The sequence below is a fragment of the Budorcas taxicolor genome, chromosome 15 (genome assembly GCF_023091745.1).
Source record: "Budorcas taxicolor isolate Tak-1 chromosome 15, Takin1.1, whole genome shotgun sequence".
Taxonomy (NCBI): Eukaryota; Metazoa; Chordata; class Mammalia; order Artiodactyla; family Bovidae; genus Budorcas; species Budorcas taxicolor.
The window spans coordinates 33,699,855-33,727,325 of record NC_068924.1 but is presented as its reverse complement, the minus strand read 5'-3'; the positions used below and the strand labels follow the sequence as shown (position 1 = coordinate 33,727,325).

General features: G+C 46.9%; 1 protein-coding gene across 8 annotated transcripts; it reads left to right on the top strand.

Annotated features, from left to right (window-relative positions):
- On the top strand, positions 1–27,471 carry SCN3B (sodium voltage-gated channel beta subunit 3). Of its 8 annotated transcripts, none has more exons than XM_052652433.1 (7): positions 1–117; positions 1,282–1,496; positions 10,256–10,419; positions 13,775–14,000; positions 19,862–20,000; positions 23,144–23,223; positions 23,585–23,907. In XM_052652433.1, the coding sequence occupies exons 2-6, from the start codon at positions 1,442–1,444 to the stop codon at positions 23,205–23,207; spliced, it is 648 nt and encodes a 215-aa protein (XP_052508393.1). In that variant the 5' UTR covers positions 1–117; positions 1,282–1,441; the 3' UTR covers positions 23,208–23,223; positions 23,585–23,907. The 8 variants fall into 8 exon arrangements, 7 of the variants coding, with proteins under 7 accessions (XP_052508393.1, XP_052508396.1, XP_052508399.1 ...); XM_052652436.1 differs by lacking the exon at positions 1–117 and adding an exon at positions 260–344; XM_052652439.1 differs by lacking the exon at positions 1–117 and adding an exon at positions 663–1,010 and having other exon boundaries at positions 1,414–1,496.

The window sequence follows — 27,471 nt, the reverse complement described above, 5'->3', positions numbered from 1 at the left end:
CCTATCTGCTTGGAGGGGGGAGTGATTAGAGCGAGAGGGAGTTGCCCCACCCCCAACAGCACTGTTGAACCGCCATCTGGATCACCTCCCTGGGTGAGGAGGTGAACATGGGAACAGGTGCGCCTCACTCTTACACCATTTCTAAGCAGCGATTATTTTGCTGCGTTCAGTGTGTCCGGAACCAACTGATCAAGGCCAGACAAAGAGCACACCGGGAGAGAAGGAGGGGATGGGGTCGCGAGAGAGAAGCCAGGAGCCATGTACAGTGTACATTGCAGATGACGTCACTGATCATTGCCTGCAAGAGATTTGGCCCTCCTCTTCCCGGAGCTGGAGGCTAGCACGTCTGTGCAGGAAGCCGGAGTGGGGTTGCCTGGCGGGTGTGAATGGGTGGGAGGAGGCGTGCCCCTGCTGGGGAGACATGTGGAGATGTGAAAGGGAAACCTGGAGACAGCCGGCGAGCAGAGAAATCGCGGGGGCTGAGGTGTTTGCGCAGCTCCGAGCTCCTCCCCCGCGCTCGGCAGCCGTGATCAGCCCTGGGAGGGGCACGCCTGTTTGGGGGTGGGGAGTGTTGCACGAGGGGGTGGGTCTGTGGTGGCAGTGAGGGTGGAGAGCCGCCTGCGCATGTTAAGGCTGAGTGAGCGCACACGGTCTAGGGGGCCTTGGAGAAGGGCAGCTGCTTACCTGCCACCCAGGGTCGGGGCCCTTGCACGATCTTGTGGGCGAGCTCCCGGGAAGGGGTCCATCCCCCTTCCCTGCCGCCCCACCTCTGAGATCGCCGGCCAAACAGAAGGTTCCGCCTTCTCCTTCCTGGCCCCTCCGGATCTCCCCGGGGAGCCTGGGCGGCTGTGGACGGTACCGAGGTGGAACGAATTTTGTAGCTCAGACGGCAGCTCCGTGTTGGTTTCGGGTGTATGGGCACGCCCAGTTGGTGAAGCCGCCAGGGCGGATGAAGCCGGCGCTCCCGGGTCTGGGTGGATCCTGGTTGGAGCGTAACTGTTCGTAAGGAGGTGAGAGGTGGATTAACATGGACCCTTTCGACAGCCCAGGCGCCTAGAGCCTGCCGGCTGCTCGGTTCCGAGCCAAGCTTTCAGCGACGAGCAAACAGGAGACTGGAAGTTCCGGGGTGGGCGGGGAAGGCACTGTCCGCGGTGCTGATCCGGATCCCAGCAACGGGCTCTGGGGAGAGCGCGCCGAGCTGCCTATCCGCTCCCTCGAACTGGGGCGGTCCGCTAGGGTGGCTTGGAGCTGAAACCCCCGCTTGTCTCCAAAACCCCGCAGAGCCTCTCCAGTCACCGGCGCTTGGCCTTTATTTCAGTCAGAAAGTCGCCTCCTTGGGCCAGTTCGTCCCAGAGGGTTTCCTCGAAAGTCTCTGAGAGGGAGCCGTTGTTGACCCAGGGAATCTCTGTTTAGCCCCGGAAGCCACCCGCTGAAAAAAAAGATGCCTGCCTTCAACAGATTGTTTCCCCTGGCTTCCCTTCTGCTCATCTTGTGGGGTAAGTACCAGCACCCTGCCATGCGAGGTGCAGATAACGGTAATAATGTTAACAATAATAACACATTGATATCGTTGGTGACAACAAGGAGCCCTGGTTGGCTTCCCTCTGTACATGTCTGCCAGACGTGGGATCCAGAGGAATTCCATGAGAGCTAGGATTTTGAGATTGGCAAAAGGCCTTCCTATTTCTCTGATGCTTTATTCCCGAACCTCCCTTGGTGGTTTTCCCACCCTTCCTCCCGTTTCCTGCTAATTACAAAGTATTTTTTTCCCCTTTCCTGTTGCTAAAAGAGAATACTGTCACGTTCATTATATTAAAAAAAAATCTTGGTTGCAGTTGCATTTCATTTCTCAATGAGTTCTTCAAATTAATTTTTATACATTAAAAAATCTGGATGTGTGCATTTTGGAAGTGAAAATACTTTAGTTGTTAATCCCACTGTTTAATTTTAATAAGTAAAACAGGCTTCAGCCATTTGCAGTAATATATTAGATGAATAGGCACCTGGGAATTGCATCTTTTTTCTTTTTCATGAACATGGGGAACTAAGGTGCTTTGGTGTTTGGGGAGCTGGATTTTTTTGCCTTCAAAGATAAATAGGTTCTTGTTTATCTATTGTGAAGCAGTGAGGTGACCTTCTCTCTCCAAATAAGGGAGTCCTATACTTGCAACAGTAAAGCTGAGCAGAGTGGTGTTAGAGATGGGCTTGAAGTGGGGTGCCTGCCTGTGTATGGCAGAAGTTAATGAGTCTATATGATAATGTCTGGATGTGCGACTGAGAGAATGGTTTACTGTATTAATGTATATGCCTCAGCGTCTGAATGTGTGTTCTAGCATGTGTTGGAGCATGTTAGCATGGGCATCTGAATGGATTGATGAGGACGTAGTAGTGTGTGTGTGTGTGTGTGTGTGTGTGTGTAGTTGTGTGTAGTTGTGTAGTTATGGCATTCAGTCTTGCCAACTTAGATCCTCAGGTCAAATATACATGCTCTCCAGTTGTTATATTGCTTGACATCATCATAGCTACCTTCCTCCATGCTAAAAATCAATAACCAAGATAATTAGATGTGAGCATGCCCACCTACCTTACTGAAACTAGGTATGTGGGATTATGCTCTATGATTGGCATGAAACTCATTCTGCTAGTGCAGTGGCAGATATGCTGATGGGAATTGCCTCTTTACCTTATTATCTCTTTATTAAGCCTCCAGGACTAACTCTGGCTGCCAGTGTTATCTGGATTTTGCATGTGACCAGAAGCAGAGCCAAGCTTCCTGTTGAACAAAATGCCTGATTAGACAGGCTGTGAAGGACGAAGAGGGAGAGTAATGCCAGTCCCAAGGGCAGACTCACCGCCATCCATTCCCAGTAGAGTAGACCAGATCTGAACATGAAGCAGACATAATAGGTTGCCAGTGATCTCACTTGTCTTGAAGACGAAAGGCTGAGATTTCCTCAGGGGAGGTGAAGACTAGGGACATGAGGCTTAGGAGAGGTTCTTCGGTCTGCGTAAGAAAGAACACGAGTAAAGCCATCACAGGTGAAGTTGTAGAGGAGCTTGGGGTGATGTTCTACAAAGCCTTTCTTCCCAAACCCTAATTTAAGTTTTTAATGTCTTTGCCTGAATTCTAGTGGAGGGGAGAGTATGCTATAGTCTAGGACGTTTTAACTAGGACTTACAAAGCCTGGATCAGAGTCTTAGCTCTACCACTAGCTTTTCGTGTCATAACCTGAGACTATTTGGTTCCTCAAAGACGTGTATTTGGAAATATGTAAGTCTGGAAGTTGGGGCAGATATCTAACATCCTTTTAAGCTGCACAGTTGAATGGTAGGGAAATGATTTACAGAATATTGCTAAAATGTCAGAGTGCCCATCTTCCTCTCCACCCCTCAATCCCCCTGCCAAAAAAAAACAAAACCTGTGGAAGAAGTATATGTGTTACACCTATTCTTGTCCATCCTCAGCTTCTGAACATGGTTCACCAAGTTGAGAAGCTACAAAAGGGAAAGAGGCACCTCACACCAGTCAGAATGGCCATCATCAAAAAAATCTACAAACAACAAATGCTGGAGAGAATGTGGAGAAAAGAGAACCCTCTTGCACTGGTGGTGGGCATGTAGACTGATACAGCCACTATGGATAACAGTATGTGTGTGTGTGTCAGTCGCTCAGTTGTATCTGACTCTTTGCAACGCCATGGACTGTAGCCTGCCAGGCTCCTCTGTCCATGGGCTATTCCAGGCAAGAATACTGGAGTGGGTTGCCATTTTCTTCTCCAGGAACAGTTTGGAGATTCCTTAAAAAACTAGGAATAAAACTACCATATGATCCAACAGTCCCTCTAGTGGGCATATACCCTGGGAAAACTGTACTTGAAAAAGACGTATGTACCCCAGTGCTCATAGCAGTGCTGTTTACAATAGCTAGGACATGGAAGCAACCTAAATGTACATCGACAGATGAATGAGTCAAGGAGATATGGTACATATACACAGTGGAATATTACTCAGCCATGAAAAGAACACATTTGAGTCAGTTCCAGTGAAGTGGATGAACCTTGAATCTTGAACAGAGTGAAAGAAATCAGAAAGAGAAAAACAAATATCATATATTAATGCATATATATGGAATCTAGAAAAATGGTGTTGATGAACCTATTTGCAGGGAAGGAATGGAGACTCAGATATAGAGAAAGGACTGTGGACACAGTAGGGGAAGGAGAGGGTGAGGCTAATGGAGAAAGTAGCATCAACCTATATACAGTGCCGTGTGTGGAATAGATAGCTGGTGAGAAGTTACTATGTAGCACAGGGAACCTAGTCTGGCAGTCTGGGATGACCTGGAAGGATGGGATGGGGGAAGGGAGTGAGGCTAGGGAGGGAGGACATGTATGTATAATTATGGCTGATTTGCATTGTTGGACGGCAGGAACCAAAACAACATTGCAAAGGAATTTCCCCCCAATTAAAAATAAATTAATTAAAAAAAGGCACACACACCTAAAAAGAGAAATAGTTCAGGAAACTTTGCCATTAAATGTTAGAGAGAAGGCCTCACTTCACAAATGCTATCTCATTTTATTTGCATGTAATTCCAGTATTGGAAAACACTTGGCTTAGATGCATTCACCCTTCCCAAACTGATTAGTCACATGATGCAAATGTGAATGGAATTTTTCCATTCTTTTATTTTCTGCATGAACTGAGAAAAATTCCACATTTCCTTCATTAAAGTAAATAGTAGTAATAATAATCAATCCACACTTGCCTAGTGCTTTACAGTTTACAAAGCAGTTTTCGAATGAAGATTTGGTCCCCATAGAAATCCAGTGGTGTTACTCAGGGAAAGTAGTGTTGTTTCCAGTTTAGAGATAAGAAAATAAGTGCAGGGAAGGAGAAAGAACTTGTAGAGAACTCTTATCTCGTGAGTTTGGTCTTCTAGTGCTTGTTGTAGCTCTTGTGGTCACACCTGCTGCTATCTATACAGGCTTGCAAGGTGGGCATCTGTCCTTTCATTTCTCTTTGGAGCCACCCTTCCACTCCTCTTCCCTGGTGGCTCAGACGGTAAAGCATCTGCCTATAGTGCCGGAGACCCAGGTTCAATCCCTGGGTCAGGAAGATCTCCTGGAGTAAGAAATGGCAACCCACTCCAGTATTCTTGCCTGGAAAATCCCATGGACGGAGGAGCCTGGTAGGCTACAGTCCATGGGGTCGCAAAGAGTCAGACTGAGTGACTTCACTTCCACTCCTCTCCCAAGCCTAGGGCCTTACTCGTCACCTCCTAGTATCTTCTCAGCTCTTCCTCTCCATGTCTACTCTCCCAGATGTCTGTTGTGCTAGGGAATGTTTAGCAACCCATTTTGCATCCCATTCTCTCAAGGCTTTGCTAAGTGACTGGCTAGATCTGATAGACCAAGTCATTTCAGGGTGTTCATATCTACAGAGAACGTCATTTTTACCTCTTTCTGGAAAGTTTTACTTTCTAATCAAAGCCTTTATGTTCTTAATACAAAGGAAAGCAGTGTAGAGCAAAGTCAAGAGGGGCAGTATAACCAGATAACCAAAGACGAGAAAGGTGAGAGGAGCTGGTTACATACACATTACGATCCACTGCTTAATATGGATGGATTAATGCTATTCCTTAGTTAAATGTAATCATAACCAATCTATTCTTCCTTCTCGTGTTTCCACATTATTACTATGGAAACAGCAGAGGAGATCAAAGGTCAAATGATTTGGCCAAGGTTATTCCAGGAGTTTCTTATTTATAGGCAGCAGGGTGGGTTGAATGTCTACCGTACGTACAGTCTTTTCTAGAAATCTAGAGGATTTCATGAAAAGAGAGGAAGCTGTATACTGGAGACTCACAGGATGGAGAAACAGACTTTACCTCTGGATGGAAGGAGTTGTTGTTCAGTCACTAAGTTGTGTCCAACTCTGCGACCACATAAACTGCAGCACGCCAGACTTCCTTGTCCTTCACTGTCTCCCAGAGTTTGCTCAGACTCACGTCCATTGTGTTGATGATGCCATCCAACCATCTCATCCTCTGTCACCCTCTTCTCCTCTTGCCCTCAATCTTTCCCAGCATCAGGGTCTTTTCCAAAAGTCATATTGCAAAGGGCAAGTGAATAAGGATGAGTGGATTTTGTGGCCATTTTTCAATGTCTTATCTGGGACCTCATGAATTTAATTGACCTCATGAGCAGAGTTCTTTCTTAGGACTTCAGACTGGACTTTGGCAAAGAGAAGGTGATCAGTGGGGCTTACTCTCTGATGATTACCTTACTCAGGGGCATCTCAGAACAAAAGAGAGGCTTCTATGCCCTGCTGACCATCCTGACTACATATATTCTGCTTTCCCCCCTTTTACTATAAATGAACCAACTGTGTTTATAGTTAAGGCCAACTCATCCGCTTGCTCACTGGAGTGCATCACCTCACACCTACTCAAGGACGTTAGTCCAGCAAACTACATTTTCAAGCCCAGCAGCTCTATTGCTGTCTTCATCCAAGCAGAATCACTGAACCATCTCTCAGTCTGATCCCTGTACCAGCCTTTTAACTGTTCTGTTTGCGTCCACCCTGTCCTTCCTCACCTCTTCAGTTTATTCTCAACAGAGCAGTCAGATCATGTCGTGCCGCTCTTCCACTCAGAACCCTCCAGTGCTCCCATGTCATTCAAAGCAGAAGCCAAAGTCCTAGTCATGGTCCACAAGGGCAGCCACGATCCAGTCCTGGTTTATTTCTTCTACCTTGTCACCTTCTAGTCTCACTTTGTTCCCTGCACTTAATTATTATTTTTTAAAATATCTTGGGACTTCCCTGGGGGTATGGTGGATAGGAATCCGCCTGCCCCCAATGCGGGTAACACAGGTTCGATCCCTGGTCTGGGAGGATCCCACGTGCCTCAGAGCAACTAGGCCCATGGACCACAACTACTGACGCCCATGTGCTTAGAGCCTGTGCTCCACAAGAGGAGAAACCACCGCAATGAGAAGCCCAAACACCGCAAGGAAGAGCAGACCCCACTCACCACAAGTGCCACACGCAGCAACGAAGACCCAGCACAACCCCCAAAATCTTACTCATTTTTGGCCGTATCCAGTCTTAGCTGCAGCACAAACCTGAGGCGTGTGGGATGTTAGTCGCCAGACCAGGGATTGAACCTGTATTCCCGGCACTGGAAAGCAGATTCTTAGTCACTAGCCCCTAGGGAAGTTCCTGGTCCCTGTGGTTTCTTGTGCTCTTTGCTTTTGCCAGCACTCTCCCATCCTAGGACTCTCGAGTTGCTTTCTCCTCCGTACGCTTTCACACAGATGTTCATATAGCTTGCTCCCTCCTGTCTCTCATTTGGTGCCTGCTCCGTGTCATCTTCTCAGGGAGGCTGTCTCTAATGATCCTTTGTACCGAACGTGTTTGTAGAAATCATCACATAGACAAATTTATTAGATCTTCTTTCCAGCATTTTGTTGATGAATAAACTGAGTCTCATAGAGATTAAACCATCTATCAAACTGGGATTTCCCTGGCAGTCTAGTGGTTAGGACTTGGTGCTTTCACTGTAGGGACCTGTGGTCCATCTCTGGTTGGGGAACTAAGATCCCACAAGCCACTCGGTGCAGCCAAAAAAGCAAAAACAGCCCATCAAACCCAAGCCTTCAGTTGCCCAGTGCCATCTTCCTCCTGCCTCTATAAGCGTAACTGTACATTACTTGGAACATTTTCCTATTTTCCTCTGAAGTCATCTTCATTGAACTAATTCATCTTTACCACATCTCATTAAATATACATGTGCCTCAAGACTCCCTGCTACATGGGGTTTTCAATGCATATTCTCTACACTTCTATCCACTCACAAACTTTTGCATAGACCATGCTTTCTTAAAAAAAAAGAAAAACAAAATAAAACAGGCCTATCCTCAAGATTTCAAATGCATCACATTCTGAAAATGTTTCTGATCATTTCTCTCTGGATAAGGACCCTCCCCCCATTAAAGTGATGACCCATATGCAGAAATGTGTGAAATGAATTTGAAATGAGGTGAATTTAAGCAGATTCCAGGAGACAGTGAGGGACAGGGGAGCCTGGAGTGCTGCAGTCCATGGGGTTGCAGTCAGACACGATTGAGCAACTGAACAATGACGAATATGCCGAGGCAGGAGAGCCTCGTGCAGGCTGCCCAATAAGAGCAGTTCCAGCTTGCTGAGAGTTCTAAAACCAAACCAATGAAATTCATTTTATCTCAATATGCTAAACTTTATCATAGTGCCTCTAGTTTTTAAACTCTATGTCTAAAAATTAAATTTGTTCCCTTCTCAGTCAGATATTTCATTTTTCACTCTTAATTAGTTGGTCAGTCTCATTTTAAGCTCTGAATACAGCTTTCCTCTACTTTTAGAAAGAACTATCTGCCTGTAGAAGAAAAGACTGACCGTTCACAGTGGACCAAGTTTTTAAATGACAGTGTGTATTGTTTCATTTTTAAGGGCTCTGTTTTTATCATTAATGAGAAGGTGGCCTCAAGAGGGGTTAGAAGTCCTAATATAAGAATCCTGATGCTCCTCTCACTTTTGAACCTTCTGTATAACGTGTAAGCTCTCTTATGAAAAAGTTTTTTTGCATTTGTTAACAGCTTCAGCACCAGGGGAAAAAAAATGTTTTTAATTGAGCAAGCCTTATCATGTAACTTTTGGAGCTGGTCAGAATCTATTTTCTCTTCCACAGAAATCTATTTTCTCTTCCTTCAAATATTTGAAGACAGATGTGTCAGTGTCCAAGCTAAGCACTCCCGGCCACCCCGCTGTGTTCTTACCAGACTTCGCCCCAGACCCTCTCCGTCTTGCCTTCCCCTCTACATGCAGACTTCCTTTTGTACACTGTGACACCCGGAACTGATCCTCATAGTCCAGATTTGTTCTGAGCAGCACAGAGGAACTGTTCTTCCTTTGTTCTACAGCTACATCTGTTAACACAGCCCACATTTGCCCTTGCTTTGTTGGCAATCACATCCCACTTTCGATTCATTCTGAATTTTCAGTCTGATGTACTTACCCTCTTCAACGGGCCACAAGTTTCTAGGGGGCAGGAACTATAAGTCCAGACCTCTGGGTGGCATGCGAGGTGCCCTCCAATCTGACCCCCCCCAACAATGTTTTTCGCTTCTACCACTCAGCATTTATTTTTCTTTTTTGTTTTGTATGTTTTTTGATATAGAAATAACTTACATTTTAAAATTCTCTCCCTTTAAGAAATTTGAATATGTTTGTTACTGCTGCTGCTGCTGCTAAGTCGTTTCAGTCGTGTCTGACTCTGTGCGACCCCATAGATGGCAGCCCACCAGGGTCCCCTGTCCCTGGGATTCTCCTCTCTTCTAATTTCATGCATGCCTTTTTTCATGTAATTCTTTTCTATATTTTTGTGTGTGGTGTGAGATTTTGTTGTTGTTTGCTTTTTTATTGGAGTGTAATTGCTTTACAATGTTATGTTAGTTTCCCCCTCCCGATTTTTACCTGTGTCTCTCCTCTTCTGCATGAAGCATCACCCCAGTCCCACGGTCAGCTCACATCATCCTCCTTGCTGCTCTGCCCTCCACCATGCCTCAGAATTACCTGCATTTCCCATAAAACACAGATATGCTTACATCTCTCCATGGCCTTGAAACATATGCTCCCCCTCCTTGTGCAGTACATATAGAGGTCCCCACAGCATGGGTCCGATCTCCCTTTCTGGCCTCAAGTCTCACCATCCTTGTGTTCCTCTCTCCCCAGCTCAGCCAGGAATAACTGGCCCTCCTCTGGGAACAGAGTACATTACTAGTATGTCAGTCACCACGGTCTGGTTTCATGACACTTAGGAGTATGCGTTCCCTGCTAGACTATAAATGCCTTTGGGGCATGGTGAGTGTTTTGTGCAACTTTGAATCTCAGCATCAGGCCTGTCATAGGGTAGATTTCAGTGGACGCTGGTTCAGTGAAGGGGTGCATGCCATCAATGGGTGGATGCAGAGGTAGCCTGTTTGCACCTAGATGCTGAGTCTTTGAGGGCAGGGCCAGATATGTGCCGCTCGCAACAACGCCAGCTCATCCCTGCCGGTCGGGAGAGTGGGGACTTGGGGGGCTACTTACATGTGCATGCTATTTTCCCATGTGTCTCATGGTTCTTCCTTCTCTGTCTCTCCTCCCTCCCTTCTTGCTCTCCCTTCCCTCTGCCCCACACCTCCTGGCCCCTCCCTGTCTCCTGGCCTCTCTCCAGTCGGCGTCTGCTTCCCCGTGTGTGTGGAAGTGCCCTCGGAGACCGAGGCGGTTCAGGGCAACCCCATGAAGCTGCGCTGCATCTCCTGCATGAAGAGGGAGGAGGTGGAGGCCACCACGGTGGTGGAATGGTTCTACAGGCCCGAGGGCGGTAAAGATTTCCTTGTATGTCTGACTGCTGACTCTGGCCTTTGCTTTGCTGGCCTCTGCCATTTTGCACCTGGCTCCCGACAGTCTGGGGGAATGACGATCTGACAAACACTGGCTCTTTCTCTCCAAAGAGAGACAGCTCCTCTGAAGATAACTGACAGCCTCAGTGTAGCCCAGCCTCTGGGAAAGGGAGGGCGCCCGGCCAGCTCCGAGCATTCCTGGTTATAAACAGAATAAGGGGGGAAAAGACATAAATAGTATTTAGAGCCCACTGTGCATCAGTCACCCCACTAGGCCGGTGTTTTCATTTAATCTCTGCACCATCCTACTGGATGGATTAAATTAGTAGAAAAACTGAAGGACCTCCCTGGTGGTCTAGTGGTTAAGAATCCACCTGCCAATGCCTGGTCTGGGAAAACCCCACATGCTGCGGGGCAACTCAGCCCGTGTCCCACATCTACCGAAGCCCTCGAGCCCTAGAGCCTGAGCTCTACAACAAGAGACACCACTGCAGTGAGAAGCCTGTCCTCCGCACAGAAGAGAAGCCCCCACGTGATGGAACTAGAGAAAGCCCCTGTGCAGCAGCGAAGACCCAGCACAGCCAAAACCAAATTTATTTTAAAAATTAAAATAACGCTAAGTGTTATTAAATGGAATGACATGTGTTTAACTCATTTAAGTCTCACCGTCTCTTCATCTCACCCCTGAAGTAAGAATGTCAGGGGTGACCAAGGCTGACGCTCAACCAGTACATGTACATCAGTGGGTCATTTGTTTGCGGCATCCTGTAGTGGTTGCTGCTGCTGCTGCTGCTAAGTCACTTCAGTCGTGCCCGACTCTGTGCGACCCCATAGACGGAAGCCCACCAGGCTCCCCCATCCCTGGGCTTCTCCAGGCAAGAACACTAAAGTGGGTTGCCATTTCCTTCTCCAATGCATGAAAGTGAAAAGTGAAAGTGAAGTCGCTCAGTCGTGCCCGACTCTTAGCGACTGTAGTGGCTACTTGTGCTAAACCTCCCTAGTGGCTTCACCACCACCCTTCCCACGAGGAACCTCTGACCTCCTTGTGATCTGGGAACTGAGGGATCAGCCATGACCAATGTTAGTCTGATTGGTTGGTGCCAGTGCCAAAATGGTGGTTATATAATCTGAGTACCAACTTGGAAATGACAGTTATTCTCACTTTCATTCTCTCTGGGGCCAGGCTGCGTGGGATTGGTTCTTAACTCCACAGCTCATTAACTTTTGTCCTTGGACGAATTGCTTACCCTCTCTGTACCTCACTTTCCTCATCTCTAAAATGGGGATATAAACTATAGCTACTTCATAGACTTGTTACCAGGACTCTTGAGCTATAATTTTTATTTATTTCATTTTTGGCTGTATCATGTGGCATGTGGGATCTTAATTCACTGAAAGCGAAAGTTGCTCAGTCGTGTCCAACTCTTTGTAACCCCATGGACTATACAGTCCATTGAATTCTCCAGGCTAGATTACTGGAGTGGGTAGCTTTTCCCTTCTCCAGGGGATCTTCCCAACCCAGGGACTGAACCCAGATCTCCCATATTGCAGGTGGATTCTTTATCAGCTGAGCCACAAGGGAAGCCCCTTAATTCCCTGACCAGAGGTCAAAATCATGCCCCGTGCAGTGAAAGTGCTGAGTCTTAACTACTGGACCATCAAGGAAGTCCCATGAGCTATAATTTTTAGCATGTTTAAAATAGTTCTGATAGAGGAAACACTATATTAGTGTTTGATTAAGAACACACACAAGCACAACACACATGTGCATGCATGCTCAGTCCAACTCTTTGGGGCCCTACGGACTGTAGCCCGACAGGCTTCTCTATCCATGGGATTCTCCAGGCAAGAATCCTGGAGTGGGTTGCCATTTCCTCCTCCAGGGGATCTTTCCAGTCCAGGGATTGAACCCACGTCTCACGTGTCTCCTGCATTGGCTGGTGGATTCTTACTGCTGAGCCACCCAGAACGCCCAATACACGTGCACACAAGGGGCAACTAATCCAAGAAGTTTGGTTAGTAAAGAGAGCTTAGATACGAAACAGGTTGTCTGAGAGCAAATACAAAGCCCTTTTTACTGTACTGCCTCATCTTCCTGGAGGCAGGTTTTTTCTCCACAAAGACCTAATGGAGACAACATTAGGATGAAATTGAATTTTGCTTGCTCTTGTCTCTAGCTCTCTTAAAGCTGGGCTCATTTCTAATTCTAGGCTGGACATGTCATTCTGAAGTGGCTTTGTTCCAATCAGGTGCCAGGCCTGGGACAGTAGCCTTCCCAGTACCCAGCTCAGGGCTGACCTTGACCAAGGCTAGTGTCCAGGAGCTAGTGTTACAGGAGCCTGGACATCTTAACCAGGTGGAGAGGTTCCCATGAGCCTCAGGCCTGGTTATATGCCAGCCACCTGCTCTGCTTCCAGGCCTGCCCAAAGTGAAAAGATGGCTCAGATGGAGGAAAAGAAGCTTTAACAATTGTGCTGGAAATACAGAGTAATGGCAATAGAAATTTTTGTGAGGATGAAAACATTCCATATTCATGCTGTCCAACTCAGAAGCCACCAGGTACAGGTGGCACTGAACAGTTGACACGGGGCTAGTGCAACTGAAAAAGCAGAATTTCACATTTTATTTAATTCCTAGTAATTTGAATTTTCATGTAAGTAGCCACGTGTGGCCAGTAGAGATTAGATGAACTGCACAGCTGTAGAGGGGGAAAAAATAGGTATGTCAGAAGGTGGAAGTATTGGAGAAAAGAAACCTAGAGATGAGATCTAACTCTACCCAGAGTGGAGGAGCTGATGCACGCACATCACTGGCATCTCTCTGCTCATCTGGGCCACTCGAGCAGCCTGGGACCCCTTCCTGTGGCCTGGCCACGACTGCCCATGTCCCCTCAGTGGTGATCAACTCTGAGAGCCACATTTGGAGGCTGGAGCGCTCAGATCGTTCATGACAAACGAAGCTGCCTCTCTGCCTCCACCTCTCGCTGGCGGCCCCCACGGCACATCTTTCTCTCTTGTTCTTCTTTTCCATATCCTTCCAGTCCTTCCTTTCTCTCAGTCTCCTTTATGCGTCACTCATCTTCCTCTGTTCACTTTCTTTCCACCCCCTTTTCCTGCCTGCCCCTTCCTTCCACATCCACGTGCCCTGACCCCCCTGTGCCTTTGTCCGCCCTACCTTGGCTCTCTTCCCTGCCCCGCTCTGAGCCTCCACCGCACTCCCACATTTGGGGAGCTCCTGGTAACATCATCCCCTTCCCCCTGTCCATGCACCGTCTAGTCCTCTTCTCTGCCCTGTCCTCACCTCTCCCTGTCTTCTCTCATGGCCCTCCCCCACTGTTTCTCCATGTACAGATCTACGAGTATCGGAACGGCCACCAGGAGGTGGAGAGCCCCTTCCAGGGGCGTCTGCAGTGGAACGGGAGCAAAGACTTGCAGGACGTGTCCATCACTGTGCTCAACGTCACCCTGAATGACTCTGGCCTCTACACCTGCAACGTGTCCCGGGAGTTTGAGTTCGAGGCACATCGCCCCTTCGTGAAGACTACTCGGCTGATCCCCCTTCGTGTTACCGAGGAGGGTAAGGCTGGGACTCAGGCTCTCTCAGGGGAGGGAAGACAGTGGGTCTCCACACAAATGAGCCCCTTGAAGAATGCAAACTCCCATGTATTTGGAGTGTTGAGATCTAAAATTGCCACCGCTGGCTTGTCTTCCTGGAATGGCCAGCTTCCTGCAAGCTGCCCGAGAGCTTGCCACTGTGCCTTTCCTAGAAGCAGAAAGGCTTGGGATGGTAACGCAGGAATCTTTACCTGGTCCGTGGTCTCACACCCTCAGAGAAACAGGACAGCCTCTGCAAAGCCTGAAACTGCCAAGTCAGCTCCGTCTTCTCTGGCCTGTATTGAATCTCTGATTCCATGGGCTCAGAGAAATCTCCTGAGGATCCCTAGGGGTCATCTACCTTCCTGTCTGTGATCCATACGGACCTTTAAACCGGTGGTGCTCAAACTTCAGCCAGCCTCAGATTTCCCTGCAAGACTTCTTAAACCCAACCTTTCTGATTCCATACACAGAGCCTGAGAATTTACGTGACTAACAAATTGTCAGGAGATACTGATGCTGCCGGGGACCACACTTTGAGAACCAGTGCTCCAAACCATGATAGTCTTGTTCATCTGTCTCCCTCCACAGTAATCATATGAGCACCCCCTCCTCCATGCGTGGTGTTTCTCATTACATGACTTCATGTTCAGCTGGGAGAACGGGAAAGACGTTTAGCTCTCTAGTCTTTACATTTTTTCAGATTTCCCCCCGGTGGTTTCTTGTTAGGCTGGGAAGTCCTTTCATCATTCTAACTCAAATGTTTGTTGCGATTAAGTCCAGAACCTTTAAGGTGAACTTAGAACTGTTCTTGTTCTGCTTTTAATAGACTCGTGTTTGGGGCACCATGGCTCCTCGCCCCTTGCAAATTTTCCTTCAGGTGTCAGCAAAGTGGTATATGCATTTCCCTCTCTGTTTTCTCACCCAGGCAAAATGATGATGCCATTGTACCTAGCTGTTCCTAGACCATCTATTTCCAGCACGTTCTCAGTGCTTTGGCTGCCCCAAGATGCAGGATGGTGAACAGACAAAAGCTGTGAGGCAGGAGAGGTAGGAGAGGTCACATTAAAGCCAGGCTCCTCCTAGAAAAGGATGCCAGGAATCCTGACTTCCAGGCCACAAACGTATCATGGTATGGTGATAAAATTCATGATGCAAGAGAGTGAACAGCAAGAGTGAGCGATGTCATGATTTAGTCATGATTTAGACTAGACTAAAATGGAAGGTAGGTCAATCCTGATGGTGCACAGGGATGCTCAGGGCACTTGGCTCAGCCTTGATGAACCACTTCCCCTCTGCAAGCCCATCTCTTCTGTGTGCATGGAAGGGCTTGGGCTGAGATCTCCCTAAGGGATCCTCTTCTGTTTACACACTTGTGCTCCCTGGGGGAAGGGAGCCTGGCGCCCTCTACTGGTCACTATCGGGACTGTCGGCTGGTGACTGCCAGACGCTTGGAAGCTGCGTCTGTCTCTACCTCCTGCTCTCAAAGGTTTTGCCTCCAGAGTGGTGCAGCCAGTGGAAAGCGTGGCGAAGTGAAGCCTGTCTGCCTGCCAGGCACCAGAGCCAGCTTTGGGTAGGAACAGAAGGAGAGTAAGTTTGTTATCAGAGCCACCGAGCCCCTCGGGCTCTCTTAGGGCTGGAAGGAGGCTTGGCTTTCTTTCAATCTAGGGGTTCTAACCCAAGAACCAGCATTGAAATCCCCCAGGGGGCTTCCTTCGGTGTAAATGGCTCTGCACCATTCCTGCGGTGTGAGTTCAGCTGGTCAGGGTGCTGTCTGGCGTACGTGAGTTGGAATGACTCCCCTGGTGATTGGAGGGTGCCGCTCTGGTCCCCCATCCTGTGTCTGGGGGACAGAACTCTGAAGAGGAAGGCTTGCCCACACATGAAGCACCTTAGCACCAGAAGCAGGACTGCAGTCCAGGTCTTTGCCTCTATTTGCTCTATTTCCACTACGTCTTTTCCCCACAGCACCATCCCACTCTCTGCCACTTTTGCTTTCCTCCCCACCCCCTGTGGCCCCTTGGCAGCCCCTCCAGCCCACCCCCAGATATTCACTGCTCTCTTGCTGCCCCCCTCCACCATGATACACCCCCATGTCTGCTCCACCCCTGTGGTCCCGGACCCTCTCCCTTCTCTCTGCTCAAGCTGGACTGACGCTCACCTCCCGGCTCTAAGACAGAAATTTTTCTCTTCACCTAAAGGCTAATGAAGCTACTAAGGACAGCTTCCTACAGTACAACTGCTGGCTACTGCATTTTAAAAAAATATTTATTTTTTACACAGACCCAGAGGCTGCACAAAATGTGGGACCTTAGTTTCCTGACCAGGATCCAAACCTGCGTCCTCTGCCTTAGAAGGCAGATTCTTCACCACTGGACCACCAGGAAAGGCCCTGATTTCTGCACTTAAACAGAGATAGGGGACTTCCCCAGTGGTCCAGTGGTAAAGAATCTGCTTGCCAATGCAGGGGACACAGGTTCCATCCTTGGACTGGGAAGATGCCATATGCCGAGGAGCAACTAAGCCTGTGCACCAACAACTACCGAGCCCACGCTGTAGAACCCTCGAGCCACAACTACTGAGTCCGAGTGCTTCAACTCTTGAAGCCTGCACACCCTAGAGCCCATGCTACGCAAGAGAAACCAGTGCAACAAGAGGCTTATGCGCTGCAACTGAAGAGTAGGCCTCAGTGCAGTTCAGTTCAGTCACTCAGTTGTGTCCAACTCTTTGTGACCCCATGGACTGCAGCACGCCAGGCTTTCCTGTCCATCACCAACTCCCAGAGCTTACTCAAACTCATGTCCATCGAGTCAGTGATGCCATCCAACCATCTCCTCCTCTGTCGTCCCCTTCTCCTCCCGCCTTCAATCTTTCCCAGCATCAGGATCTTTTCTAATGAGTCAGTTCTTTGCATCAGGTGGCCAAAGTATTGGAGTTTCAGTTTCAGCATCAGTCCTTCCAATGAGTATTCAGGACTGATTTCCTTTAGGACTGACTGGTTGGATCTCCTTGCAGTCCCAGGGACTCTCAAGACTCTTCTCCAATACCACAGTTCAAAAGCATCAATTCTTCAGCGCTCAGCTTTCTTTATAGTTCAACTCTCACATCCATACATGACTACTGGAAAAACCATAGCTTTGACTAGACGGACCTTTGTTGGCAAAGTAATGTGTCTGCTTTTTAATATGCTGTCTAGGTTGGTCATAACTTTTCTTCCAAGGAGCAAGCATCTTTTAATTTCATGGCTGTAGTCACCATCTGTAGTGATTTTGGGGGCCCCCAAAATAAAGTCTCTCACTCTTTCTATTGTTTCCCCATCTATTTGCCATGAAACAATAGGACCAGATGCCATGATCTTAGTTTTCTGAAAGCTGAGTTTTAAGCCAACTTTTTCACTCTCCTCTTTCACTTTCATTAAGAGTAGCCCTGGCTTGCTGCAACTAGAGAAAGCCCATTTGCAGCAAGGAAGACCCAGCGCAGCCGAGAGAGGGAGAGATCGAGTGCTTTGAGTCGAGCACACTGCAAATCAGGCTGTAGCCAGCCCATGAGAGGACATTTAACGTGTGTGGCATTCTCCTGTGCTTCCAGCTCCAGTTAGAAAACCTGGGTGCTCCTGTAACGCTTGGACTGCTTCTCTGAGCTGAAGGTCATGGCTGCGGCTATGCTGTGCTTTTAATGAGCTAAGCCTTGGGGGTGAATTAGGTCCTATGAATAACCAAGGACCATGAATGTAATTTGCTGCTGAGAGCTAGCAAAGGGAGGTCTGAGTGCAGCCTTCCTTCTCACTAGGAAGGAATACACATCAGGACATTTGGCATGTAGCATGTTTCATTTATTTTTTAATTAAAAAAAATTGTTTTTGGCTGTGGCTCACAATTGCGGGATCTTAGTTCCCTGATCAGGGATTGAATGCCAGGCTATGGCATTGAAAAGGCTGAGTCCTAACCACTGGACCACCAGGGAATCCCCGATCATGTTTTAATTGTCATTTTGGGGGTTAGGAAACATGGACGATCAATATTTATTTATATTCTTTCATTCAACAGATACTTATTGAATAATTCAAGTATTCCAGGATTAGAGAACAGGCTGACAATTCAGAAATAAATATATTCTTAAAAAGCACACAGCCAGTACAGAAGGGTGATAAATATATCACAAAACAACCTGGGAAGTATCATAATGGATAGAAAAGTGCCTGGAGAAGGACGTGAGTGATAATTCTGCATGGGAAGTTGAGGAAGGCTTCACAGAGGTGGTGGCTTCCGTGGAGCCTAGAGGAATCTGTGGGAGATTAAAAAGCAGGAGACAGTGTTGGCACAGAGGTAGCAGTGGGGTGCGAGGTGCAATCTAGGAAGGGGAAGAAGAAATGTTCACAGATTCCAGAAGACCACGGGTGTATGAGTAGAGAGGCTTTTCTGGCCAAGAGAATGGAAGTGAGGCAAGGAAGGCTTCACGGTGAGTGGCCTTGAGCGCCCGCCCATTGAGCGCTAATCGAGTCAGATCTCTGTCCTGAGGGACAAAGATGTAGAACTCTGAAGACTTTTCAACAGGGATACAGTAGAATCAGATCCGTGTTCCGAGGACTTCGTGGTGGTCCAGTGGCTAAGACTCCACACTTCCAATGCAGGGGGCCCAGGGTCTGATCCCGAGTCAGGGAACAAGATCCCACATGCTGCGATGAAGACTGAAGAGCTCACGTGTTGCAACTAAGACCCAGCACAGCCATGTAAATAAACAAACATTAAAAAACAAACCTGCGTTCTGGAAGTAGAACTCTGGGGACAGCCTGGTTCATACACAGAGTTCTCCAGTCCTCATTTCTGTTTGGGTTTGGGATGACCTGAAAGGAAGCTGAGCGGGGGCCGTCTTTGTTTCTAATCCAGACTTGCAGAGAGCATGCCCTGGAGACTGGGTGGGTTGACGGCACTGGCCTTGTCCCCGTTTTCTGATACCCTGTGTCTCAGGACATGATGCTCTGCCACCCCAGGTTCAGAGGACAGAGTCTGTAGACCTAGGACATGTGCCTCACACCTGTGCAGACTTTTACATCACCCAAGGTACTGTTTTTAAAATTTTATTTATTGACTTTTGGCTGTGCTGGGTCTTTGTTGCTCTGGGCTTTTCTCTAGTTGTGGCGAGCGGGGCTGCTCTCTAGCTGCAGTGCACAGCCTTCTCTTTGCAGTGGCTTTTCTTGCTGCGGAGCACGGGCTTTAGGGTACGCGGGCTTCAGCAGCTGTGGCACATGGGCTCAGCAGTTGTAGCTCCCGGGCTCTAGACCGCAGGCTCAATACTTGTGCAACACGGGTTTAGTTGCTCTGAGGCATGTGGGATCTTCCTGGAACGGGGATCGAACCTGTGTCTCCTGCATTGGCAGGTGTATTCTTTACCACTGAGCCACTAGGGAAACCCTTACATCTTACAGATATTCTTAAATACATTAGATGATGTATGGTGTGAATTCTTATCCTTACTTTACAAATTGAGAAGCTGAGTCTTAAATCAGGGAAATGACTATTCAGACAGCAAGAAGTAGGAAAATGGGGGCTCAGCTGTGCAGTGTATCTCATCCGGCTCCAGGATTCCTTCCACTGCTCTACGATTTCTTCCCCAAGCCACCCTTCTCCCCCATGTCTCCCTCCAGAGCATCTGAAGAAAGTTAGTGAGAAAGCTGACAGACACAAGAGCTGGAGGATATTAAAGCTCTTTGATAACTTCTCAAGTTCCTTTAGACCATTGCATATTTAAGACTCACCTAAAAATAGGCCTCATACATCTCGAAGCTCAGTGACAGCTCTGGGTTTGTTGGACTGTGCATTCTGAGTCTCATTCTCCCCCTTGCAGCTGGAGAGGACTTCACCTCTGTGGTCTCAGAAATCATGATGTACATCCTCCTGGTCTTCCTCACCCTGTGGCTGCTCATTGAGATGATATATTGCTACAGGAAGGTCTCGAAGGCCGAAGAGGCAGCCCAAGAAAATGCGTAAGTCCAAAGATGCCAAAATAGGGATAGCCTGCACCTTCAGAGTGCTTGCTCTCACGGGTGAGGTGGTGAGCGATTTACACAGTCCTCCACTTTCCCTCACAACAACCTTTAGGGTAGGCAGCAGGCATATACCCATTTTACAGATGTGAAAGTTGAGCCCAAGACCATTTACCCCAGACCATTATAAGAAGCAAAGCAAAGTTTGACTTCATGCCTTTCATTCTTAGCCACCAGGTAAAGCCCATCAGTTGCCACCACAATCCCATAAAACTGCATTTTATGACCATTTTTTAGATGCTGAAGCAGCTCACAGAGCCTAAGTGGTTCGCTGAGGCTGCACCTCAGCATGAGGTGGAGAGGAGAGGCTGGAATTTGAACCGAAGCCTGTCTAATGTCCATGCTCTTCCCATCACATTCAGCTGTTTGCTGTAAACCACAGAGCTCATCAGGCTACCTGGGCACTGCCCTTTATTAGCTAAGGAGCTCCAAACATGTTCTTCCCCCTGGAGCTTGGCAGTGACTGAATATCCAGAGAAGGGCTCTACTGCTTCAGTGTTCAGAGGGTGCCCTGGCCATTTTCACCAAGGCTCCAGTATGTGGAACAAATGACGGGATCTGAGGGGCCACGTTGGACTGTTATTTGCAGAGAGGAATGAGAGAAAATAACCCTCACAGATGTACATAGCTGAGGTGATAATCAAAATCTAGGCTGCTGTCACCTGGAAATGCTTGATAAGATAAAGTACCTTTTTTCATGATATCTGTCATCTCGGGAAAGTAAAAAATTACAATTGACCAATATATAAAGATGGAAAGAAATGATATGCTGGGGAGGCTGTCATTCCTGGTGACCTAGGTGATCAGATTTTAGTGCTTGAGCAGAGTAAGTGGCCACACCTGGACAGGAAGTCCCACACTTGGACAGGAAGTGGCCACCCTTGGACATAAGGTGCCCATAGTTGGGCTGGCATAAGAAACAGAGTTGGAACTGAGGTCACCAGAAGAGCTAGGATCCTCAGAGGGTTACGACTCGTGCAAAGTATTGATCACAAAATAATCAGTGCACCAGCCCAGGAAAAGCCAAGGAAACATATCTACTTGGCCTGACTCCAAGTACAATCATAAAAGATTCTTGAGAATTGATAACCACGATCCTGCTCTCACAGTGTTTGGGATTTAAATTTATACTGCCCACATGATCCAGGAGCCTCTAAGCTGAGAAAGTCAGTAAAAAAATTAGTCCCCAGACAGTGATAACTGTGTAAAAACAAATGAAAAACTATCCTGAAGGGACCCACTTTCAGCTGAGGCTTCATAGTGCTCTTCCGATAAAGCACTGCTGAATCTGATTCTACAATCTGATCCAAAACTCTAAGACACAGCAGGAAACCATTCCGCTCGAGCAAGAGAAATAACAAATGGCAGGATTAAATCCCAGGAACTTCAGACATAAGAAGGATCTGGTAAAATACAGAAAATAAGTTTGTTTGAAAGAATTAAAACAATAAGAGGAGGAACCAAAGCGTAAGATCAGAATCAGTTGCTAAGAAAAAGGGACAAGCAGTTCTCTCCCAGATTAATCTGCAAACGCAGTAAAAGTCCAGTCACAATACCCACTGGATTGTTCAAGGACCTCGATAAGCTGATCTTAAAAGTCAGACACAGGCCTAAAGGCTAAAACTAGTTTTAAGCCAGAGGATGGCCAGGTAGTAACTATTTTAGGCTTTGCAGACTACAGAGGGTCTATTTTAGGCTTTGCAGGCTACAGAGGGTCTCTTCACCTACTATTCTTTCATTTTGTTTGTGTGCAACCCTTTAAACAAGTGACAACCATTATTAGCTCATGGACTACAGTTTGCCTATTTCAAAAAGAAAGTTTTGGGAAAGAATAGGACTTTGCCTATCAGATGCAAAGGTCAGTTATAGAGCTGAACTCACAGACATACGACAGGGACAAAACAGAAAAGGCAGAGAGCCCCCAAAAGGTTAATGCCTATATAATAATAATAATAATAATAAAACTCCATTGGAACTTCCTTGGTGGTCCAGTGGCTAAGACTCCAGGCTCCCAATGCAGGGGGCCTGGGTTCTATCCTTAGTCAGGGGACTATATCCTACATGCCACAAATAAGACCTGGTGCAGCCAAATAAATAAATATTTTTTAAAAAACTGAAGGAAGAATGAACTGTCCAGTAAATGGTATAAGGACAATTCTTTATCCAGATAGAAAATAAAACAGACTAAACAAAATAAGTTGTGAGAGGATTTCAAGACAAGATAAAATGTAAAACTATAAAATTCTATTAGGGAATACGAGTGCGTGCATGCTATGTTGCTTCAGTCATGTCTGGCTGTTTGCGACCCCGTGGACTACAGCCTGCCAGGCTCCTCTGTCTGGGATTTTCCAGGCAAGTGCAGTGGGTTGCCAAGCCCTCCTCCAGGGGTCTTCCCCACCCAAGGATCAAACTTACATCTCTTGTGCCTCCTGAATTGGCAGGTGGGTTCTTTACCACTAGTGCCACCTGGGAAGCCCATAGAGGATGTAAGAAAATATCTTTATTACCTTAGAAGATAGAATTTCTTAAAATACAAAAGACACAAATCAGAGAGGGGAAAAATGATAATTTTTATTACACTGTAAGTAAAGACAATCAACAGACTGGGAGAAGATATTTTTAGGACATGAAACCATCAAGAAAAAAGATAAATATCTCAGAAGAAAACCTGGGAAAGCAAATGAACAGTCATATCACAGAAGTACACACCCACATTGCTTATAAGCTTATGAAAAAGATGCTCAACATCACCAATAGTCAGGAAAATTAAAACATCTATAAAATATAGTTTCCCATCCATCAGTTTGGCAGGTTTAATCTAACAGTACTAAGTCTTGAGAACAATGTGGATAAATGAGAAGACTCGTGCATTGCTTATGGAAGGAAAAAACCAAAACTCTTGATTCTAGTCTGCTGAAAGGGCCATTCTTCTTTTCTCTTGGGTAACACGGCCAGAAGGAGATGCAGAGACCTCCTGTTCTAGAGGCATTCTTGTTCCTAGGCCCTCGCTCCTTCCCTTTTCCTGTGTTTCCACCTCTAAATACAAAATGCATTGATTTTCTTCCCTGTCTCTCCTCCAATAGGTCTGACTACCTGGCCATCCCGTCGGAGAACAAAGAGAACTCTGCAGTCCCAGTGGAGGAATAAAAGGGGTCAACTTGAGGTGACGTACAGGGAAAGGAGGGGCAGGTAGATAAGGAGGCAGGTGTGCAAGTGACCTTGTTACGCACAAACCAAGGTGACTTGAGATTTGGTCCCTTAGATTTCTACTCTACATAGAGCCCCCATCCTTAGGGTCCATCTTAAAGTTGATGCCCAAGTCATAAACCTCTGTGCGAGATTCAAGTCCTTCAAAAGGTGAATTGCTTTGGCCTCTGTGTTGGGGGCAACTTGAATTCCTTACACACAGTGACAGAAAGTAATTCCCCTTCTCCCTCCTATGTAAGGATAGTGGATTAGGTCAAGGCCTTTGGCTGGGATAGACTGGGCTGGCAATTCTCAGTGAGCTGTTTTATCACTGGTAGGTGGCCTGAACACCAAAGGGCTGGCTGTCCCAGGTCCAGTGATGTCAACTGCATCAGGAGGGTGCCCCAGGGACATCACTTCCCTTCGTGCATCCACCCTCAGTTCATTCTTCATACATCCACTCACCTCTGAACTTTCACCTCTGCCTTGTTAACTCCATCAGACCTCTACACACAAGACTTTGCCAGAACTGAGGAGCCAACATTTATTTCTACATGACTCAATCTCAGCCTGCCCTCACTTTCAAGCAAGTGGCTCTCATGCCAACTGGACCCCTCCCCTGTGCTCCATTCAACTTAGAACATGTGCTGGAGGTGGACACGTGCATCGGCTCCCTCTGGCTAGAGCCGGCTTTCTCTCCCATTGCTGCAAATGAATGAATGTCTTCATGGATGGAAGCGGGAGTGATGATTTGGGTTAAAGCAAGAGTGTCATGAAGTGAGATTTCTTGAAGGAGACTTGGGAAGTCATACAGTGTGTTCATGACCCTCCTGGGGGATAATGTGCGTGTATCTTCCCAGGTGAGCACACCAACTGAGATGCCTGGGTGGTAGTGGGCACTGGGAGTGAAATCTCAAAGTTCTTTCAAAATTTCTGTGGATCAGTATTATCACGTGTTTTATAAGAGGCACCCAAGACTCAGACAAGACTCAACTCTAAGAGACCTTCAAGGATAAATTGAAGCAGATATAAGCCCAAGGCACTGCCCACTTTATGCTTCCCGAGATGGGATAATTTTATGAGAAGACTTTGAAATTGAATTTGGCCATGGCCCTGTCTCTTTCATAAGCACAGAACTGGGTGGATTACCTGGCTGAGGTGAAGTCTGATTCAGGTAACTAGAAACTGGCCAGAAAGGCAGAGAGAAGGACATGAAGTGGACTTGAAGAATTCCTTTAGTGAAAAGATTTGTGAATCTGAGACATCTTCCAGGACAGTGGTCTGGGAATGGTATTGAACTAAGAAATGTGTTTTTAGTCTGAGATGGATGATGGCAAATGAGTGAGGTGATAGGAGGGGGGCTAACCTGGGAATTCATAATGTCCAGGGTTTTTTTGTTTTTTTTTTCCCTAGGTGTTAGGAGAGCAGATGAACACTGCAGAAATCTTGGTGAATATCTCGTTTCACTTTGAATGACTGGTTACGTGTGATGTCCTTAGCACTCTGTGATGGGAGGGGGAAGGATGCTTTGGGATGGGTGGTGAGATGAAATGACTTGGATCTGATGAACAACATACCCCCAGATCAGAGGGAACTTCTGGGGGGAAGATCCTGCTCCCTTGGCCTTGGGTCTCACCTGAGAAACTCAGTTCATCTCTGCCATCCCAGGGAAGAGTGCCTGAAATAAGTCTTTGTTCACATATTTGAGTATTGGATTTTATTGAAGAAAACACGTTCCATAAATTCAAGGCCCTTCTCATTGGTAATTTCCCACACAATCCCTCTGAAATAGGAGACAGAATATAGATTTTCCTTACTCTATAGCGAGGAAAATAGGCCTGGATTACTGTGAGGTTTTCTAGACATGTGGCTGGTGCATAGAAGTTCCTTTTGACCATGCATCTAACCTGTGAGCTAGAGTGCACGTTTGCCTTTTTTTCCTTTTCAAAAGCCCAACTCAGCTATTCCCTGAGTGAATTTTAATGAAGTTGAATGGTACCTCTTTTTTTCTTATTTATCCTTGCAAGTAATCTTCTCCTAATTTCTCAGCTCTTCTCATCTTTAATGCTTTATTAGGTTATATGATTTACCCAGCATTTTAATTTCAGTTATCTTATTTCTCCTCCATAACTAGCTCTGTGAGGTGGATACTGCAAGTACATTAACAAATGAAGGAATGGGCTGCCTGAGGCTGACAAGCTTTACCAAACCATAAGTTCATACAGGTGGTAATGAACTAGAACCTGGAGAATGAATGAACCTGGAGACCTAGAATCCAGGTCTTCTGAGCTCCCTGCCCAACCCTCTTTCCACAGAGACCACAGCTGCGTCCTTTCCTCTCATTTCTTTACCTCCACCTAATCTTTGTCTCCTGCACATCCTAAGATATTAAACATCTCTCATCCCTAGTTCCACTCAAGCACTCCTCTACCACTTGGCTTCTTGAGCCATGCTAGAAACATGTTTTCACAGGCTATCTCATTTTGCTTTTCCCCTTTTTGTTGGATTGTACCCCATTATTTCTTCTGAGTTGCAATTAAACTCCTTCCTGGGAGACTTGATCATGACTATATATCCACAAGATACTGTGATCACCAGCCTACTTCAAATCCTCACCCACTTCCTGTTTCACCACATATCCCTACAAAAGACTCAGATAAATGTGCACTGCTCTGGAAGTTTTACCCGGCATGCTATTCTTATTAAAGGGCTTAGAAATGTTCTCAAGGGCTATCGTCACTCTAGGAACCCCATCTGTTGTATTGGTGCTGGATATTTCCCATGACTAATCCTTAATACAGTTCACTCATGGCCAGTTAGACTTGGTGTGGTTTTCCCTTTCCTTAACAGCCAGTGAACTTCACTGCTCAACTCGGTTGGCCCTGTAAGCACCTTGCCCTACTGACTTTTACCAACAGCTCAGCCTTGCCTCACAGCCCCAGCTCCTGTGTGGAAAGAACCTTGAAGGTCTGTTCCGTATCAGCCTTTATTTTCAGTCCATTTAAAAGCATTATCCTTCAGTGTCACCACCTCTCCAAACACACACACACCCAGATTTCTGATTCTCTGAGTTTCTGGTTTCTCCTTAGAGGCCAAACTAGAAATGTTAGTTGGAATTTTTCAAAGCAGGAATAGGCTGGAAATGTTATCAAGCTAAGAATGGTTAACAGAAGAGATAGCTCCTTTTCTTCCCCCCAAATTACTACATCAAAAAGGAAAATACACCCATCTCGGAATGTGACAAAAATCAGAGTGGAAAGATCATATAACTATATCTTGGCAGGAAGAAGCAAGGAGCTAGGTACGTTTCAGAATATATCTTGGTTCCCCTTCCTTTGGGGACCTTGGGCTTCCCTGGTAGCTCAGATGGTGAAGAATCTGCCTAGGGTAGCTCAGATGGTGAAGAATCTGCCTGCAGTGCAGGAGACCACAGTTCAATCCCTGGGTTGGGAAGATCCCCTGGACAACAGAATGGGAACCCACTCCAGTATTCTTGCCTAGAGAATTCCATTGACAGACCATGGGGGTCGCAGAGTCAGACATGACTGAGCGACTAACACACCCCTTCCCAAGTTAAGTGGAAAGGAAAAATAAACAAGCACCGTCTTTGCCCCTCCTTTTGTAAATGAAAAACCCCTAACCCTGTGAATCCTCCTAGTTACCTCAAACATATCCAGATAGTATAGTACCTGGGGCATCATTATGCCCATCATCCATTCATTCTGCATTTCAGCACCCACTCTGCATCGAGTATCAAGAGAGCCCCTGAGTGTGCCCTGTGCTCTTTTTTTTTTTTAAATCATCACTCAGGCCTTTCCCAATCTCTAAAAGTCCACCGTGGTAGATGATTCATGTCTAGCTGCCCCTCCCTTTCCTTGAGTCTGCGGTAGGACCCAGTAGATGAGCACTTGAAGCAAGTCTGAATTGTAGATCAGACTTAACCCCTATCATAGCCCAGCTAAGCCTCAAAGCTGCTACTATTCTTTTCTCCCCTGTTTGCAAGAGATGCGGCTGACGGGCAGTGTGTGTGACAGGGAGGGAGGCACTGAAGGATGAGTGCTTGTAGGTGTGTGAAGCAGCATCTAACACCATCAGCAAACTTGTGCAGCCGTGGACCTGATGGAACTTGTTACCACGTTATCAGCTTTGCGTGGCTTTTTCTTCATTTTCCATAGCCAATCTCTCCCTGAACTCTATAGAGATGTTCTTCCTGACCACTCAAGAT

Bases quoted from the DNA above. Each gene is read 5' to 3' on its own strand.
- SCN3B (XM_052652437.1), top strand. From the start codon at position 1,442: ATGCCTGCCTTCAACAGATTGTTTCCCCTGGCTTCCCTTCTGCTCATC. The intron at 10,420-13,774 runs GTATGTCTGACT...CTCCATGTACAG, and splicing joins AGGGCGGTAAAGATTTCCTT to ATCTACGAGTATCGGAACGG. The intron at 14,001-19,861 runs GTAAGGCTGGGA...TCCCCCTTGCAG, and splicing joins CCTTCGTGTTACCGAGGAGG to CTGGAGAGGACTTCACCTCT.